The sequence below is a fragment of the Fusarium subglutinans genome (genome assembly GCF_013396075.1).
Source record: "Fusarium subglutinans strain NRRL 66333 chromosome Unknown NRRL66333_c0000030, whole genome shotgun sequence".
Lineage (NCBI taxonomy): Eukaryota > Fungi > Ascomycota > Sordariomycetes > Hypocreales > Nectriaceae > Fusarium > Fusarium subglutinans.
In genome coordinates this window covers 392296-410088 of record NW_023502093.1, presented here as the reverse complement: position 1 = coordinate 410088, position 17793 = coordinate 392296, and the positions used below count along the sequence as shown (strand labels likewise).

General features: G+C 44.2%; 5 protein-coding genes across 5 annotated transcripts; 3 read left to right on the top strand and 2 right to left on the bottom strand.

Moving 5' to 3' along the window:
• Positions 1–2982: 2982 nt before the first annotated feature.
• On the bottom strand, positions 2983–4194 carry FSUBG_3612 (murein transglycosylase; the record flags this gene model as incomplete). Its single annotated transcript, XM_036681512.1, has 1 exon — positions 2983–4194. One exon carries the CDS (start codon positions 4192–4194, stop codon positions 2983–2985), a length of 1212 nt encoding a protein of 403 aa, XP_036540976.1.
• Positions 4195–6857: 2663 nt separating this feature from the next.
• FSUBG_3611 (uncharacterized protein) lies at positions 6858–7875 on the top strand (the record flags this gene model as incomplete). Its single annotated transcript, XM_036681511.1, has 3 exons — positions 6858–6980; positions 7025–7331; positions 7379–7875. 3 exons carry the CDS (start codon positions 6858–6860, stop codon positions 7873–7875), a joined length of 927 nt encoding a protein of 308 aa, XP_036540975.1.
• Positions 7876–8737: 862 nt separating this feature from the next.
• On the top strand, positions 8738–9431 carry FSUBG_3610 (large conductance mechanosensitive channel; the record flags this gene model as incomplete). Its single annotated transcript, XM_036681510.1, has 4 exons — positions 8738–8886; positions 8936–9136; positions 9183–9327; positions 9375–9431. 4 exons carry the CDS (start codon positions 8738–8740, stop codon positions 9429–9431), a joined length of 552 nt encoding a protein of 183 aa, XP_036540974.1.
• Positions 9432–9899: 468 nt separating this feature from the next.
• On the bottom strand, positions 9900–10636 carry FSUBG_3609 (uncharacterized protein; the record flags this gene model as incomplete). Its single annotated transcript, XM_036681508.1, has 2 exons — positions 9900–10305; positions 10359–10636. 2 exons carry the CDS (start codon positions 10634–10636, stop codon positions 9900–9902), a joined length of 684 nt encoding a protein of 227 aa, XP_036540973.1.
• Positions 10637–13822: 3186 nt separating this feature from the next.
• On the top strand, positions 13823–14570 carry FSUBG_3608 (uncharacterized protein; the record flags this gene model as incomplete). The annotated part of the gene is made up of 3 exons (XM_036681507.1): positions 13823–13981; positions 14032–14183; positions 14231–14570. 3 exons carry the CDS (start codon positions 13823–13825, stop codon positions 14568–14570), a joined length of 651 nt encoding a protein of 216 aa, XP_036540972.1.
• Positions 14571–17793: the final 3223 nt, after the last annotated feature.

The window sequence follows — 17793 nt, the reverse complement described above, 5'->3', positions numbered from 1 at the left end:
ACTGCTTCTAAGTTATAAAAAGAAGTAAGAAAAAGATATAACTATAAAACTTAGTAGAAGAAAGCTAAAGAGAAATAGTTCTAGAGCCTTATGGAAAAGGAGGCCTAGATACTAGTTAAATGCCTAAAAGGAGTTTAAGTTCTTGATAGTAAATGGGTTTATAATATTAAGTATCTTTAGGAAGAAGAGCTATACTTAAAAGCTTAATAGGTAGTTTAAGGTAATTAGAAGAAAGGAGACTATAAGACTAGTAATCTCTATATAGCTATTATATATATAGCTTTAGTCTAAGTATTTTTTATAATAATTACAGTACTTAGATATAAGCTTTAATAATATAATGCTATTATAGTATTTCTTAACTTAAAGACTTATAAAGAAATCTATATAGTTTAACGATATAGATATAATAATAGCAGTAAAAGAGTTTGTAAGTTATAGAAGGCTCTTTACAGATTGTTAGTATTACTAGTTTAGTAGTTTTAATTAGTAATAAAGCTGCTAAAGTTAATTAGCTTTAAATAACTTAATATAAAAGTCTATATCTTTTTAAGAGATAATAGAGTAATTATTATACTCTATGTTAATAATATAGGTATTAGAGCGCCTACTCTTTTATATACTAATAAAGTTATTAATAAAATCTTTATACTTTTTAAAGTTAAGAAGCTAGGAAATATAAAAGACTTTCTAGGACTCTAGATTATCTGTAGTAGATCTAATTAAAGAATTTATATTTATTAGTTAAAGTTTATAAAGAAGATTTTAAAGAAATTTAGTAAGGGAAAGCTTAACCTAGTTAAAATACTATAGCCTTCTAAGGCAAAGATTCTAGATAATTAGAAGATAATAAAAGCTGTTATAATAGCAAATAAATAGCTATAGAGAACTAGAAGTCTTAACTATCTGTTAATAGGAATATAACCTAATATTATATATACGGTATAGAAGCTATTTAAAGCTAATATAAACCTAATAGCAGAATACTTAAAGATTATAAAGCATTTATTTTAGTATTTATAGGGAATAAAGGACTATAGAATTTATCTTAGAGGAAAGTATAACGTAAAGGACTTAAAGCTTTGAACCTTTACAAATACCTTATTTATAGATAATAAAATGTTACGATATTCTATAGCTAGCTATATAGTAATGCTTAGTAATAGTCCTATGTTCTAGAAAAGTAAGAAGTAGTTACTAGTAATAACTTTAATAACTAAGGCAAAGTTTATTAACCTAATACTAGTAAGATTATTATTATTATAGATTAGAAATATCTTAAGTTAAATAAAGATACTATAAATAATACTCTTACTGTTATATATAGACTTTTAGAATGCCTAGGAGATAGTTTTAAATAAATATAATTAGGTAAGAATATAATATATTAATATCTAATATAAATAGATTATCTAGTAAACTAAGATAGGTTATTTTAACCTTTAGTATATTAGAATATAGGAAATAGTAGCTAATAGACTAATAAAGCTACTAGAAATATAAAATTATAAGGAATTCTTGCGTTAACTTAATATAAGAAAGCTAGTAAAGAATTGATTAGAAGAAAAATAGATTATAAAAGAAAATAAGGTTATGAAGTAAGGAAAATACTAAGAAGAAGGCTATAAAGAGCTATAATGTATAATAAGATAGCTTTACTTAACCCGTAGATTAGGCTATGGGGTGGTGTTGAGATATGTGCCTTAGGCCCTTAGGCCCCCACATCTCTATATGTAGCCTGACCACAGGATCCTAGCTAGAGAATACACACACACCTCTTCGAGCCCAAACCCCCTTTGATAGTCTGTAGGAAGCCGAGGGTCAATAAAAGATAAAGGGTGATGAGAGTGCCAAAGATCCCGAGCGCTTCGTCATCTGAGATGTAGGTATGCAGGAACCGAAATTGACAAGAAGGGGAGCATGAGAGAGAAACTGTGCACACAGCGAGGTAGCAGTAACAACTTGGATGAAAGAACAAGTGACGTGAAGAAATCAAGAGGCACGGCAAATAAAAGGAAAAGGATCGTTGACTCACTTTGGCGCTGACATTGTGGTTGATGAAGATGGCCGAAGAAGAAAAGAGAGATGAAATCGTCACTTGCAGATGTTGCTGCTAAGAATGAAAAAGGGAAGGAATACATCGTCAGCTTGCGGTTACCTAAGGTAGGTACCGTTGTTGTTGATACCTTAGAGAAGGAAAGAGCCCTCTCAGGCACTTACTTAAGCTCATCAAGAGCTTGTTCGCAATCTGCCGATAGAGGCAATATTGTTTCGGGTCTGACACAAAGCTTCCACAGCAAGTGATAATCTTCATCAACTGGTAATTTTACTCCATTTGCTTGCGTGACCTGTATAAATAAATAAATAAAAATAAGCTTTAGGATCATTTTAGGATTATTTTATAAAGTATTATTATAATTTAGAAGGGATTTCCTTATATTTAGGTTATTAAGTCTTAATTTAGATACTATTATCCTAAGCTTATAATAATATCAGGGTTCACATTGGATTCCTTGGTGAGGGCGTCAATAGGCAAGGTAGCTCTGGAGCTCTCTCGGCCAACTACTTTTAATATTGAGTTCCCCTGTATTGACTTGTTCATTATCCCAGAGAATAACACGGCATAAAGTATTACAAAATTACAAATCGTCTACCTACTTTGGATAGCTGTTCTTCTCTTTCACGGACAGGTATATTGCATTGATGTCTCTTCTTAAACATGGAGGGGATTATTCGCATAAGAGCGCCATTAGATAAAGCCCTGCTCTCGTCACTTGTTTTTTGCCGCCAACTGACTCATCAAATGTCACAATCGACCGATGCCTCGAAATTGCAGAACTCATATTATACAATTCTCATCATAGGTAAATCATGTGCTCATATGTATATACTCAGGTGCGCCTTGTTTTGTCCTGTCCCAATGTCCATTACCAATTCCGATTCTATATCCAAGAAATCATAACTTCATCATAGAGCTCCTGCTTATAACAGAGCAGCGGCAAGAATGAATGCGACAGCAGCAGCACCCATTGAGTTGAGCTGCTGAGCACCGCTGCCAGGCAAAGGAGTGGTGGCAGAACCACCGTTGCCGGAGGTGGAAGAAGAAGTGGGGACAAGAGAAGTGGGAGTGCTAGGCGCGACAGGCACAGTTCCGTTGGTATGGTTACCAGTTGCGAAAGAAGGGCTGACGAAGCGGTGCTCGACATTGCCGGACGCATCGTTGCTACGGCTGACCAGAGTTCCCTTCTTGCTCTTCTCATCGCAGCTGAGGTCATAAAGGGGCTTCTCGGTCAACCCGGAGCCAATGACGCCAAAGCTGGGGTTGGGAGTCTGAGGAGCAGAATCCTGGAGTGTATACCACCAGACATTAATATCTCCAAACATGGGACAACCGACATCCTCGTAGAACGTGCGAGCATTCTCGGTAGAGGGAACAGCCTTGCCATATGTCTTGCCGCTGACGGGCCATCCGGTCTCAGTGACCCAGATCGCCTTGCCCTTAGCAACAGCCTTGACTTCATTCCAAGCAGCCTTGAAGAGGTTTGCACCCTCTGAGATGGGGTTGTTCTTGGTATCTTCGAAGTAAGGATAAGCATCCATGCCAAGCCAGTCACAGGCCTCAATGACAGCATTGTTGGAAGCATTGGCATATGCGGTCCATGTATCGACATGACCGATGGGGACAGACTCGAGGCAAGTACCCTTGATAGCAGCACGAGTCTGCTTGATGTAGTCGACGAGGACATCAGGGCTGGCACCCGGGTTCTCGTTTGCCTTGATACCAGTTGGGGAAATGCGGTAGAGATCCTCACTTCCAACAGAGATACCAGCGACAAGGTTGTCAAGTTGTCCACAGTATTGGTCGACAGTGTTCTTAAGAGCGGCGATCTCGTTGGCGAAGCCGTCACCAGAAGCCCAGAGACCAAAGAGCAGACTGGTCTTGGTCTTGATGGCAGCAGGAATAGCAGAGATGGGCTGATTGGTTGAACCACCCTGAATCATGGTGTAGAGGCGGGCACTGGTGAAGGCGCCACCGGTGCCCTCGAGGCCAGCGGCGGTCTTGAACTCGTTCTCAAAGTCGGACTGAGCCTTCACTGTCCCATCTGTGAACGTGGAACCATAGTTGAAACCCTGGAACGCAGCGCTTGCCGAGCCTGCGAGGGCCATTGTGAGGAGAATGTTGATGGAAGGCATTGTGACTGATGGTATGGTAATAGTGTAACACAAATACAAGAAACTCTGGACTATGGTAACGAGAGTATGTCCTTAGAAAAAAGAGAAAGGTACAAGAAAGAAATATGGAAGATGGACAGCAAAGAAAGAGAGACGGAAATGAGATTGTCTTAAGAAAGTGAACAACAACTAGATCGAAGACACGTCGAAGACGAATAATTCTACGTACTCATGCAGGTACACGCAGACACGCACGCATCCGAGCCAATTCGAGGCCTGATCGAGGCAGACTCTGCACTCAACTTGCATAGTTACTACAAGAATACAAGGTCACTTACGAATCCACATAGCGACCCAGTGGCAACATAGGTCCATATCAAGTCTCTCCGTCGGTCCGTCAGTTGTTGAGGTGCACTCATCAGTTTCCCGATCAGTCGTCGATAAAAAGTCTAACACGCCACTCGCGGGATAAAAGAAAGACCAGGACGTGTCACTCCCTTACACTGTGTTCGTGGTGAACTTGTAGTGCGAAATATGTGGTTAAGCATCGAGGCAGCCAGTGTGAGGAAGTTTGTGTAAGTGTGGATTCGGCTTCGTAGACTTTCGATCGAAGGACGCCATGAAAAGTCAAATCGGGCTAAGGATGCGCATTTTGCCGATAGCCGTTGGCCGTTGGCAACGACAAAAGAAACGGCCAGAAGAACTTTCGAGGCGATTAGCTACAGAGATGACTTTTTGATCAGGAATGGAAGCAGCCCCAGAGAATGGTGATGAGACAACCCAAAATAGCAACCATGTCAGTTACCCCGGGAAGAAGATTCCGGGGAGCATAACCGTGTCTTGGCTTTGGCTAAGATCTTGACAGCGGCTCCTGAAACATGACCATTTAATTACATACAATACCATCAATACAAGCAGGGATACCGATGGTAGCATTACAGCGCAAGTCTCCAGGCCATTGCAAAGTAACCTGGATCAAAAATAAGCTTCATTTTCTTAACTCGCCTTTGAGCAGTAAAGTTCGAGGCTTGAAATGGCTGAACATCAACCGTTAAGCACTGCTCTAAGTGGTGGGAGAAGAGCCAGAAGTAAACGAGTCATTTATCTGCTTCAATGGAGATAATCCACGTCTCTAACCTGTGTTAAAGCTGTGCGACATTTATCCATCTTTATTTGGGCTCTGTACTCGTCATACGTGGGTCGTTGGCAACGTGGATCATCAATAGTTGACGACGCATTCTTAGGTCAGAGAGGTCATTCGATGGTATGGCTCTGACTTCAGCGCCTAGAAAAATGAGTGTAGTGCTGTAGCTTGGTTGAGTAAGCCCATGAGAATATGTTCCTATAGAGGGATCGCCTGTAAAAGGTAGTCAAACTTGCAATGCTCAGTTACCTGCAGCCTTGAGGTTGAAGTAATTGGGATCATGGTTGCCTCTGGCTCAGTGTTCAGTGTGACAAAGAAAGACTCGATCATCCCGATAGTCAAAGAACAAGTCTGAGTAACGACTGGTTCACGCATGCTCACAGTGCTACGTGTCTATGTTACTCAACACCAGCCACTTTCATAACCAGTCAACATCACGACCACAACCACTCTTCGAGAATTGTAAAAATCAACAAAAAGAAATATCCGGAAGGCGTTGGGATTGCTCCCGCCAGGGCTTGAACCTGAGACCTTCGCATTACCGAACACTCGGATTGAAGTATTAGTACGACGCTCTAACCAACTGAGCTACGGAAGCCGACCGGATAGATGAGCGGATGACCCGCTCTTGGATGCTGGGTGGACGAGAATAGTCAGAATAACAAGGTTGGAAGATCAGGTTGGACAATCTCTCAGTATCATCAGCATTGATCGCCAGAAGACAGGAAGAGCAGACTGAGGGCGAATGGCATTCAAGTCTTTCACTCTTGCAAGCATCAAAGAAGCGAGGCAGTGAATCACTTCTCGATCGGGCTATCGGCAAGCCTCACCCGCTTTCACTATACACAAACTCTAATGAAGATATTCAGGGTCCATGTCCATCTTGATTCAGTCAACTGACTCCATACAGTCCACCATCAACAGTGCATCAAATACGAGAAAGAGGCCTCTTTCACGAAATAAAGAACAAACATAGAAACAATGATTAAGCAGACCCAATTCTTAACCCCTGTCCCCTTTTGTTTCACACGCGTCCACTGTCGATTGATCAAGTGGCTGACGTCCATCCCAGCCCTGACCCCTGCACAACCGGTTTTCCCAGCCATTCTTGATGCAACCCTCAAAGAATCCCCAGCCAAGAAAAGAAACAAAAGAAGCTGTCCAGCCAGTGACGCAAGCGCTCCATGTATGATTGGTCTGTTTCGGATTTGGCCGTTGTTTGGGGTCATGATTTGCACGGCGATGCGCTCATGAACACGGCCTTGAGCTTGTTCTGAATCTCTGGCGTTTGTGCTCTTTTTAGCTTGGCTTAGTAGACTCTTCTGAAGCTCTGTGCGCGAATCATCCTTGGTTATGCGCTGTCGGAGTTTGCATCATTGACGGACAGGGTCTCAGTACCAGCCAAGTATTTATTTCACTACACCACCCGCAAAGTCAACACGACTTCCCCGGTATTTACTGGACATTCCTTTGAATTGTTGATTTTCGTATTTCTACAACTTGAAGACACTCCGCTTTCGCAGTATCATACGCCGTAACCATGTTGTCGAGGTTCTTCGTCCTCTTGCCCCTGGTGTTGTCCATGGTGGTCTTTATCCTCTCAATGCTATGCCTTTTTGCTGGTCATAAGGAAGGGTTTATGGAAGAATACTCCGTTGCACGGGTAGGTTTGAAGCAAATTCTCAAGAACTCAGGCTGACGGTTTAGCTCAACACTTCGATGATTGGCCATAACGTTCTCGACACTGATAGCGACGCTTCTTCTAACGACAACGATGAAGACGATGGCTTCTTTGGCAAGGTCACCGACAAGTGGAACGAAGTTAAGGACGACGTCAAGGGAAAGATCAACGACATCACTGGCGACGTTGCAGACAAGCTGGCCGACACTATTGGTATTTCGGAGTGGTACTCCATTCATGTCATGGCCACATGTGATGGACAGTACAAGCCCAATGCCACGAGTCCTGGTGCTGGATATAACGTCACAAACTGCACCAACTCTGCCCCCGAGAGTGAGTAGAGCCCTATCTTCGATTCATAATGATTGCTAATCTTATAGAACGCTTCAACCTCACCGAGATGCTCGACAAGCAACTTGAAGTCGGTCCATTCCAGCTGAATCTTGCTGACATTAACTGGCCTGATGACATCCAAGATTCTATCGACCTTCTCAACACCGCTCTCCTGGTTACATTTGTCTTCTATGTCCTCGCAGTGGGTTTCTCCGGCCTCGCCATGGTCGCGAGCGCCGGCGCATTCTTCCTCTTCGCTCGGCGCGGTGTCAACGCCGTCAACGTCATTCTTTCGGGTCTCGCCGCACTTGTGCTCCTCATCGCCAGCATTCTCGTCACTGTGGCTGGCAAGAAGGGCGTAAACAAGATCAACGACGTCGGCGATGATGTTGGACTATCGGCGTCCGTGGGAAATAAGTTCCTGGCGTTGACTTGGGCTGCTGCTGCTCTCATGATCATCGCAGCTATCTACTGGGTCATGCACTTGTGTCTTATGCGGCGTGAGAGGAAGAGACAGTGGAAGCCACGAAAGGGGAGCTACTAGATTTGATGAGACATGATGACTAGACTGATGATTGGTTTTCTGTTAACCAAATTGGGCGCGACTATGATACCAAAGTGTTTTTACTTTCCTTTTGCCGTTTCAGAATGATTCCCTCATTGGACTTTTTTATACAAATCAGAAGATTGGTACATCTAGATACTGAGTCAGATAGTAATGCGATAGCTGGCCTATCTAATTTCTACGCGAACGTGTTTGTTCTGTCAATCAAATTGTCATGTTCTCGGGGAGCAAGAAAATATCAGACCTTAATATAGGGTATTAAAATAAACTTAGCAAAGGGTATCCTAAGTCTATACTAAATATATCCTAAACTTATACTAAGTTATCTAAGTGTTTCTATTACTTAGGACCAAGATCTAGAGTTTTCCGTCTTCCCCAGGTAGCCTGTTCTTTGTTAAGCTTATGACAAGCACTATATTGTGTGATTTGATCAGGTTCGCGAGAAGAGTCACTAACAATGGCCAGAGACCCTTCAAAGCACTTAGCAACCCATGTACGTTATCATGTTCTACTTACCAATTGCCAGCTCCTCGAATGTATTGACATATACGGATACTAGATTACTGATCTATCTGTATGGTTGTAATTGAAGGTGGTATGAGACAGTCAGTTACCCTGTAAGTGCGGTAGAGTACACATGACGTCATAAGCATTAACCACAACCGCGTCTAGCGCGTGTCACTTCGGCACCTGGTCCTTGATTCTAGCTTCCATGCCTAAGTCGTTATAGCATTGGTAGCATTCTGGTTATCTAAACATAAGCAGCACTCGATCATTTGACTCCTTGCCCATGTCCTGGCTGTCTGGTCTTTGGAGAACATCACGTCCAAACTATCGCATCATGCCTGGTAGATCTCACGACGAGGAGTCTGGCTCGGGAGAGTCAGAGTCCCTGCTTGGTCGAGGCCACAAGAGAGTTAAGCGCTTCTGGGAGGGCTTTGTCGACTTTGCGTTTCAAGATGATATCCTCAAGATTGCCGTTGGTTTGATGTATGAAGTCTCCTGGATTCGCGGTGAAGGCGGCTAACACACTGCATAGTCTCGCGGCCGCATTCACAGATTTAGTAAAGTCTTTCGTGAGCGATGTATTAATGCCCCCTATCTCGGTTCTCCTCCCACTCAACAGAAATATGGAGGAGAAATTTGCCGTTCTGCAAAAAGGACCAAACTACAATAAGACAACCGGCTACAACACCCTTCATCAGGCGCAAGAGGACGGTGCTGTTGTCCTAGCATATGGGTAGGCATTCCCAAAGGCTTCAGGATATGAAAACTCACGCTGTTAGATCTTTTGTTGGCCAAATGATATCCTTTCTTGTGCTGGGCATCGCTCTCTATGGACTCGCGCACTTGTGGCAGCTTGCTTCATCCGAACCCATCATCAAGCACACGAAGAAATGCAAGTACTGCAGACAGCGCATCAACGAAAAGGTGAGACGGTCGAACCTCAAGATGGACTTGCAACTAACACTATCTAGTCTATTCGCTGCATCCAGTGTACCAGTTGGCTTGATGGACGAGAGGACCGCAACTGAGTGAACCTTGAATATATCATGCGCATACGTGATACCCTTTTCTTCTTGTCTTTTTGTTTGCATCCTCTTGTTGTTCACAGATTGGTCGTTCTTTAGTGAGATGTTATGCATTGTTCTTGCTTTATCATGGCGGTTATTGGTGGACTCAGTCTTATTTCTACCATTTGGGAGTGTTGCTTTTATAGCCCAATTAACAAGAGGCCCATACTACACTTAAGCTGATCAACAGTGACTCAATGAGTGCTATTCTCAGTATCCGTCGTCCAATGCGTGACATGCGTGGCTGGCTGTCAGGATGGAGCTATTGTCAATAGTGTTAGGGTGTGGCGCTGATTGCCGAAACCTTACTTCGTCGATCGATTGTCACTACCTAGATTGGCATTGCATGTCATAATTTGGCCCTGAATTCAAAAATGTTCAATTAGGCATCATTACTACATAACGCTTGTCCAAACCACATGCTCACATCTACAACAACATAGCAGCAGCACCACCAACAACAGCAGCCGCAGCAAGAACAGCATTCTGGGTAATCATAGGACCAGCAGCATTGTCGGAGCTCACGGGAGTAGCACTAGCATCAGAAGAAGAAGAAGTGGCGTCGGCGGTATCAGTGGCCTTGGCACCGGTGTCCTTGGGTTTATCGGCAGAAGTAGCCTCGGAGCCAGCGGCCTCGGTAGCGGAAGCATCATCGTTGCCGTTGAGCTTGTTGACGCCAGCGGTAACAGTAATGGGCATAAGAAGCGACTTGTAGCCACTCACACTATCAGTCATGGATGTGACATCGGTAATACCAGACAGGACTGCGACTTGGTGGACGGAACAGGTAGCGACATCCTTCTTGGGGTCCAGGACGCAACCCATGTTTTGCTTACTGGTGATTTGTTAGGCATTGGAGTCATGAAAATATGTGAATAAGTTGCTTACATTTCACCGCCACCGAATCCATCAACATCAGGATGCATGGTGTAAGTGTACTCAATGGTAGAGGGGCCACCAATAATGGTGCTGGTGCTGGCAAGGCCGCAGTTTGTCGCCTTCGCATCAGGGCAGTGAATAGCAAGAGTAGTCGCGCCGCCCTTGACGGCAACAACAGAGCCTTCAAGAGGCTGAGGATCGAACATGGGGAGGAGGAATTCAACGGTTGTTGTCTGGGCCGCAACAGTGGCGAGGGCACCAGCGAGAAGAGCAAGAGATCGAGCCATTGTGAGTGTTTGTTAAAGAGTGACTGTGCAGCAAATGAATGAATGAATGAATGTATTGGGTTGAATGCTGAACGAACGATGGTTGACTAAAGAGAACGACGAAGCAAGCGAGGCTTTAAGAAAAAAAGAGCCTCCCCTATTCAACTAACGTTAGTTTCAAAGCGTTAGAGACTCACCGGTTGCTTTAATTGATTGAATCCTTCGGCGGCCGCTTAACGACAACGCTATGCTCGAATAAAACACTCCGATACCTTATTACGGACTTAAAAAGGAGATTAAAACGGCCCTTGTTCCGAGTATCCGCCTTGGTACCACCCACTCGGGCCTCGTAGGGCGGGAGAAAATTGGAGAAGATACGCGGGTGACATTAAATAGAGAAAAGTTAAATAGATTAAAGTCAATAACCGTGTCAGTGACATCCAGATGAGATACTGTGGGGGATGCTTATTTTCGTATTTGGCGTACAGATGGCGTCTGTCATTGACAAAGCCGTTGGAGCTATTGATCCTTTCTAGTGAAGCATTGATTGAATCGCGTTAGTTTTACGGGGGTGGCGCCTGTCAGACCACTGTTAGATCCTAGCTCTTGATTCCTTGAATAAGACCCATGATGTTGATAAGAGTCAAGCCTCGAGAGCCAGAAATATCAGACTTTCCTAGCAGGTATTAAACTAAACTCAGTAAGAGATATTCTAAACTTAGTAAAGATATCCGAAACTTGGTAAAGATATCCTAAATTTATATCAACTTACTTAAATTGTTTTATTATTTAGGATTAAGGCCTTGAGTTTTCTCCCCTCTACCTACCTACTTAACCAAGGAACAGGCAAGGTGCTGTTAAAGCCTCTCGCTAAGGGTCATCCTTGTGAGGCTGCCTAACATTTTCTCTAGATTAGATCGCCTCTTTAAATTAGTAATAGACCAGTTTCAAGATACCATGATGTTGCTTGAAGTTATGACTTATTTTCCGAGAGGAACTGTGGCTCCCCAGTCACTGGGTGACATATCTGTGAACTCTCTTCGCCAATGCGAAGAAAACTCTCGTAAAGTATCCTGATATCGAAGTTGCTGTAGAGATGCTTCACTCAAAGAAGATTGAGAAGATACCATTGAGGCGATGGACCTATTTGGTTCTACAGGGAACCGGAGTGCCACTATAGCAGTCTTGAGTTAAAAATTTGATAGATCAAACACCATGGTACATTTGTATGGTTCTTGAAATAGATTGTTTGGGTTCGCGGGAGAGGAGGCTATGAGCTTAGCGAGACACAATGTGACTGCATGACACGAGATAGAGATCTGGATCTAAAACCATTGGTGTCGGGATGTTAACACAAGACTGACTTCTGCTTCCGTTGTAGGAGTGTCAAATAAAAATCCAACACTGGCCTTTCCTATGTAGCAGCATAGGCTGTAACACAACAGTAACCGAAACTGTGATAAAGACCTTCCAATAATGTCCATAACCATCATCGAATGAATACATCTCCACCTATACCTTCAGGTCTCAATGAACTTAACCGACAAGGGCACTCCCAGTTACACCACCGACCTTGAAGTCATGGCCTTCGACTCCAAGGTTTGACCCATCCGCGAACGTGAGTCTCAAGACTGGTCAGCCGCCATTTACAACGGTCAGTATCCTGACACAGTTTCCCATATAGCGCTTGAATCTCTCTATTGTCAGATATATGGACCTCAGCCCTCAGGGTGAGCTCGTCGAGCGTGCTATCAAGTTGTCACAGCGCCAAGTTGAGGGCAAAGTGAACTTTGTCACCTACAAGCTGCCCGTATATCGTTGGACGTTCCAGCGAGACCTCTAGCCTCTACTCTGCGGATGAGAGCAGCATGGATACTCTGTGTATGGACTGGACTTCTCAAGACACATCTGCCCTTCATTGCTATTTAGGCTATCTGTCTCGAGAACTATGATGCCAGGAAGATCAAGGACGGCAAGGCCCTTGACCGTGTCCAAATGCATCATTGGCATGACTGCTTCGCTAGGGCTCGCCATACTTAGACGGCGAGAACTTGCATGGCTCAATGCCCGCCACAAGTAGTTCATGCCCGCATTTATAAAAGGAAAACTAAATTATTAATGCTATCCTGATTCATTATCAGTAGTTATTGTACTTAGAAAGAAATATATATAACTCCCTCACTTGGTAAGATGGGGCCCCTCCTCGTAATAGATCATAAACATGTCTTCGGCCGTTCCCCTAGTACCTTGTTCCTGGAAAGTTAAGCTTCAACCTTGATCGTGGTGATTGTTGCATAAAGGCTTGGCAGATGTGCATGCTGTCAGGCGGCATGTTTTCAGCTGAGTTGTGGGTTATTCAGTCACAAACTTGATATCATTTATCTCCGATAGATACTAGAGAATGATCTTGGGGTCGCAGCTTCGTACATGAAAGGTTGCATGGCAAGGCCGCGTTTGGCCGTCAATCGTGTATCAATGTTAGGATATAATTGAACGATGGTGGGCCGCAACAGCAAACTTTAGCCATATAGTAGTGCAAGAACTCACGGTGGTTTTTCTGGGTGATTTCTGAGATTTAAGCTAGATAGACATTTTTTATTTCACATTTTCTCTCGTTGAATTGTTATGTACTGCTGAATGCAACATTTATTACTGGGATGTCACAAAAATTGGATCCTTCTTGGCACTCAGCGTCCGTCTTGGCATCGGATTCTAGACAAAGCTCAGTCTTGGCGTGTCATGATAAATTTGTCCGTCTGACATTTCCTGTAGCCGATTTCCGGATGAATATATCAAGGTATCATCGTTTCTGTTGAAAATGTTTCGTTCTTTTATATCCAGCTCTTCTAACGTGCTCCTGTTTCGTCGACATTTTACTCACCAAAATTTCCATCACCACCTATTAGCTCACAACCTCAATTCAACCTCGGCCGCCCAGACCTTGGCACTCTCCGCTGATGCTTGGCTGGCCTCTGGCCCCTCCCAACCCGGTTTCTTGAGAAAAGGAGCTGTTAAAAAGGTCATCATTTCGCGCTCGAGCAATTCTTGTCTTGACTTGTCTGCGCATGCATACCTTGACGATCGATAACCCTTGTTTGCGGGCGCATCTTTGTAACCACGATCTTCGCTCTGCATTTCCACAAGCTCTGATTGGCTAGACTGGCCTCTACAAACTCTTTTCATCCCTGCACGGCAAGCCACTCAATCATGTCCCCACGCTCCAAGTCAGTTTGGCTGGCGTTTTTGGCTGCGAATAGCGTCGCATATGCTAGCGAGAAACCGCCTGCTGTAACGACAGCACCTGTTTATCTGCCCTATTACGACGAAGACTCGTGGTCTATTGTGCGCGGTAGCGTCATCTCAAGCGTGAGTCGACAGTCTTTGCAGAGGTTATCATTATTGCTAACACACACCAGGATGCGGAAGCTAAGGAAACAACATACACAATATTCTGCCCAGATACAGACGACTCAGACCCTCCAGAGTGTGACTTATCCCTTGAGTTCCCTTTCGTTTTCGTCGAAGGGCCTAATACTGTTCGCTTCCATGGCACGCATACATCAAGACTGTATGTTCTCTGTGTACCTACGACATACCAATGCTAACATGGGGCAGCACCGCAAACCTAGAGTGCAACCTACAAGGCACGACAAGGGCCACTTGTTCCGGGTACTCAAGTTTCAACGAGGGCTATAATGATGGTGTACATACAGGTCCAACCGAAGTGACATGGACATCAACTTATTCCGGCAGCGAAGTAGAATGGGGTGTCCTAACAATGGGCGAACTGCCCCATGACCCGGACCCTGTTACAGCAGTTTCGAGTACACCGACAGACTTCGTGTCCATGCCGATAGCGACAAACGGTGATAGTGCTGGAGCAAGTTTGAGCGTCTCCTTCAAAGCTGCTTTACTTGCTGCTTGTTGCACTTTGGTGGTTGGTTGGACTTTTTAATAACTGGATCATTTACTGATAAGAACACGATTTATGATGGGTTTCAGGAGCAAGCGAGCAATTTTCTTTGTTGAATTTCGATCATGTTTAATACATCCTGCTCTCATATTAGCTAAGATTAGCCAAAATTGATAGCAAACTTGACGAGCCAGGATCATATTGTTCTAAGACGAGCGTAAGGTCTGATGAGTAACGGTCTGGCGATGAATTTAGGTAATTCTGGTTCCTCGAGGTCTCAGGTTTGTGTCTTGATATTATCCTGTAACCGATGGTGGATGCTGATTCACGCATACCTGGGTATTTCCAACAGAAGTCTAGTCGACATAATGACATCGGGTGACCATTTCCATGACAGGATCGAAATATGGCAAATACTAAGAGTAAGGCTAAGAAATATAGCGAGGAACACTGTCTATTAATGTAGCAAGTGGCCTACTGCATTTGTATAAAAACGTCTACAGGTGAGTTAGAGCTCCTTCTTCGGGATATCATCATCAAGCGAAGGCCATGTTCGGGCATGGAGAGTTGAGCTTCGATTTTCAGCGGAATCGGTTGTGGAGATGACAAGTCAGAACTCTCCAAAGGGAAGAGAAGAGTTCTGTCCCATCCTTTATGGACGGCCCGATGCTATCACGACCGGACATGTCCCACTTTTCCGGTCCGGGAATCCCGGCCGGACTGTGACGCGTGCCGAAATAACAACGTTCGCACATTGTTACAAGTTCTCTTGACAATTTAGGTTGAGTGAAGCTCATTGGTGACTTTTGGAACAACGCCCACGAGTGGAAACTTGTCGACGTGGTTGAACTTTGTGTGTCCCAGCTGGTGTGGTGTGGACAAAGCCACTGTGGCCATCATCGGCATAACCTTGTTTTCCCCAAAGACAGACCTCTGCTCCTGAAGAACAACATCAATAAAGAGGTGACTGAAGAATTCAGAAGGCTATTCTGAGAGGCTTCCGGAAAGCAATGCTATCGAAAAATCAGAGTGACAGTCACAACAGTGCATAACGGGAAATGTGCAATTGCGATCTCAATTCTTGGAATTCCACAGTGGGGCTAAGCTTCAGAGAATTGTGGGGGTTTCGTGCTTAAAACGAGAGTATCCACTTTCAGCACAGACGTGTGGAAAATGCCTCAAATTCCGAAATAGTCGATCCCAACACCATCAACGAAACGAGGCACAGTGGCCGAGTGGTTAAGGCGACAGACTTGAACGGACCTCCTAGAGGTTCTAGACATCTGTTACGTTCGCGTTCGTAGGTTCAAATCCTGCCTGTGTCGAATTAACTTCATTTTTGGGTTCCAAACGTATTCTCTCACATGAAACTTCAACCATGAATCACGCATTCACTTTTGCACTTACGGAGACGCTTTTAGCATGACAAGATAGACACGAATCAGTAGTTGGGTTGTGTCTTTTGCAAATTCGAGTTGCGCTGCAGAAGCGTTGAGATATCACATCTTGAACTTTCATGGTGATGTGGTTACACTATGGGCCGCATTGCTGGCTGCGCTCCCGCTCGCCTCAACGAAAGTTGATATACATAATACTCTTGGGTTGCTTCTCAGTACAGATAAATATCTATCCCGGGTTGTCAGGGAAAATTGTTTATGCAATAGATATATTTGCCTTGACATACATAACATATTGCTGGTACACGATACCTGAGCTGACGTGTCAGTCTATCACTACGACCCGGTTCCTAGCTTGCTTGATACAACACAACGACTCTGAAGAAGCTCCGTTTATCACTGGAATAATATCCTTTTACCCATGTTCTCAAATCACCGGTTCAGGCGAGGTTGTATTTCGAAATTTCCTCTTTCGGCCACGCGTCGCTTAGGCAGTTTAAGCTCAGCGACACAGAGCTGGCGTTGATTTGTTAGCAAAGAAGCCTCTTTCTTCACTCTTACTGTACAGAGTAGGCTCTGACTAAATCAGCCGTTCTCTCAGCCTTACGAGATTTGGCTGTTCCTTGTATTATCGATCTGTCGTTCATGAGCAGCCGGATGCTTCAGAAACTCATGAGTGTGAGCACAATCTATAATTCGGTCGAAATATAAGATTCGTTTTTGTTATTTTGTGCTTATTATTAACTTTCTACATGCATTACTTGATGATTACGCGGCACTGGGAATGGAGGCGAAGAACGGGAAATGGCAGAGAGAAGGGATAAGATGTTTGAGAGACATGGCGACCAGCCATGTCTTGAACCGCAAAGGCCGACGCACTGTAGCATTTAGTGTCTACAAGCGGCCGCAAGAGTATGCCTTGCTCATCAACTTTTCCAGCCAACAACAATATCATCCGAAGAAGAGAGTCAGCTCATGGACGCCCAAGGCTCTGCCTATCAGGTTCAATAAATTTAAAATAACTTGATCTGAATGAGAAGCGGCCGGTCCCTGGTTCTGAGACCTGATCCAGAACTACACCGGAGGCACGGAGTAGTCTCACTAAGATAAGACGGTGGCACGGCAAGACAGCTAATTAATACTGCTGACGGGCTTGCAAGGAGGCTCAAAAAGGACGACAACATCCGGCCAAGCTCCGGTAGCTTCACAGCCATACGAAGACTGCATTTTTAGCAATCTCAAGGTTCCGAGACATGGGAAACAACGCTCTCGTACAACAGAACTTACAAAAGAGTCCTTGGTCTGTCAGAAGACTAAGATCCTAAATCGGGGGACAGAAATAAATATCTACAAGAGCCGCAAGAATTTTCCTGGGATCTTCTGGATTTACCTAGATATTTTTATCACTTAGGAATGAAGTCCTGAGTTTTTTGCTGCCACCAAGAGTGTGAGGATCTTAAATTCCGCCTGCATCTCCACATGTAAGACAAGAAGCTTGGCCTTGAGCTTCTTCCAATGTCGGAACCGACCCGAATCTCGTAAATCATGCACAGACCTAGGCTGACATTACAGATGCTTTTACTTCGAGTCCTATAAGAATGCGACTTTCAAGTATTTCCACGTGTCTGAGTTGGGGGGAAAAGTGCCGTATGACAGCACGGCAAAGTCGGAAACGGTGCAATCAAGATCAGACGAGAGAAACGTCGGGCGTTGTTTCGTGTTTCAAGATCTCCTTTTTTTGAGCATCGCGTTTCGTCAGTGAGTCAGGCTTCGAGACGATCATTTCTGCGAAAGCCCATGCAAGGGCAGGGAAAAGAAAGGTTGCTGGGGGTGGGGGCAGTGGAGATGAGGACCGTAACGTTAATGCA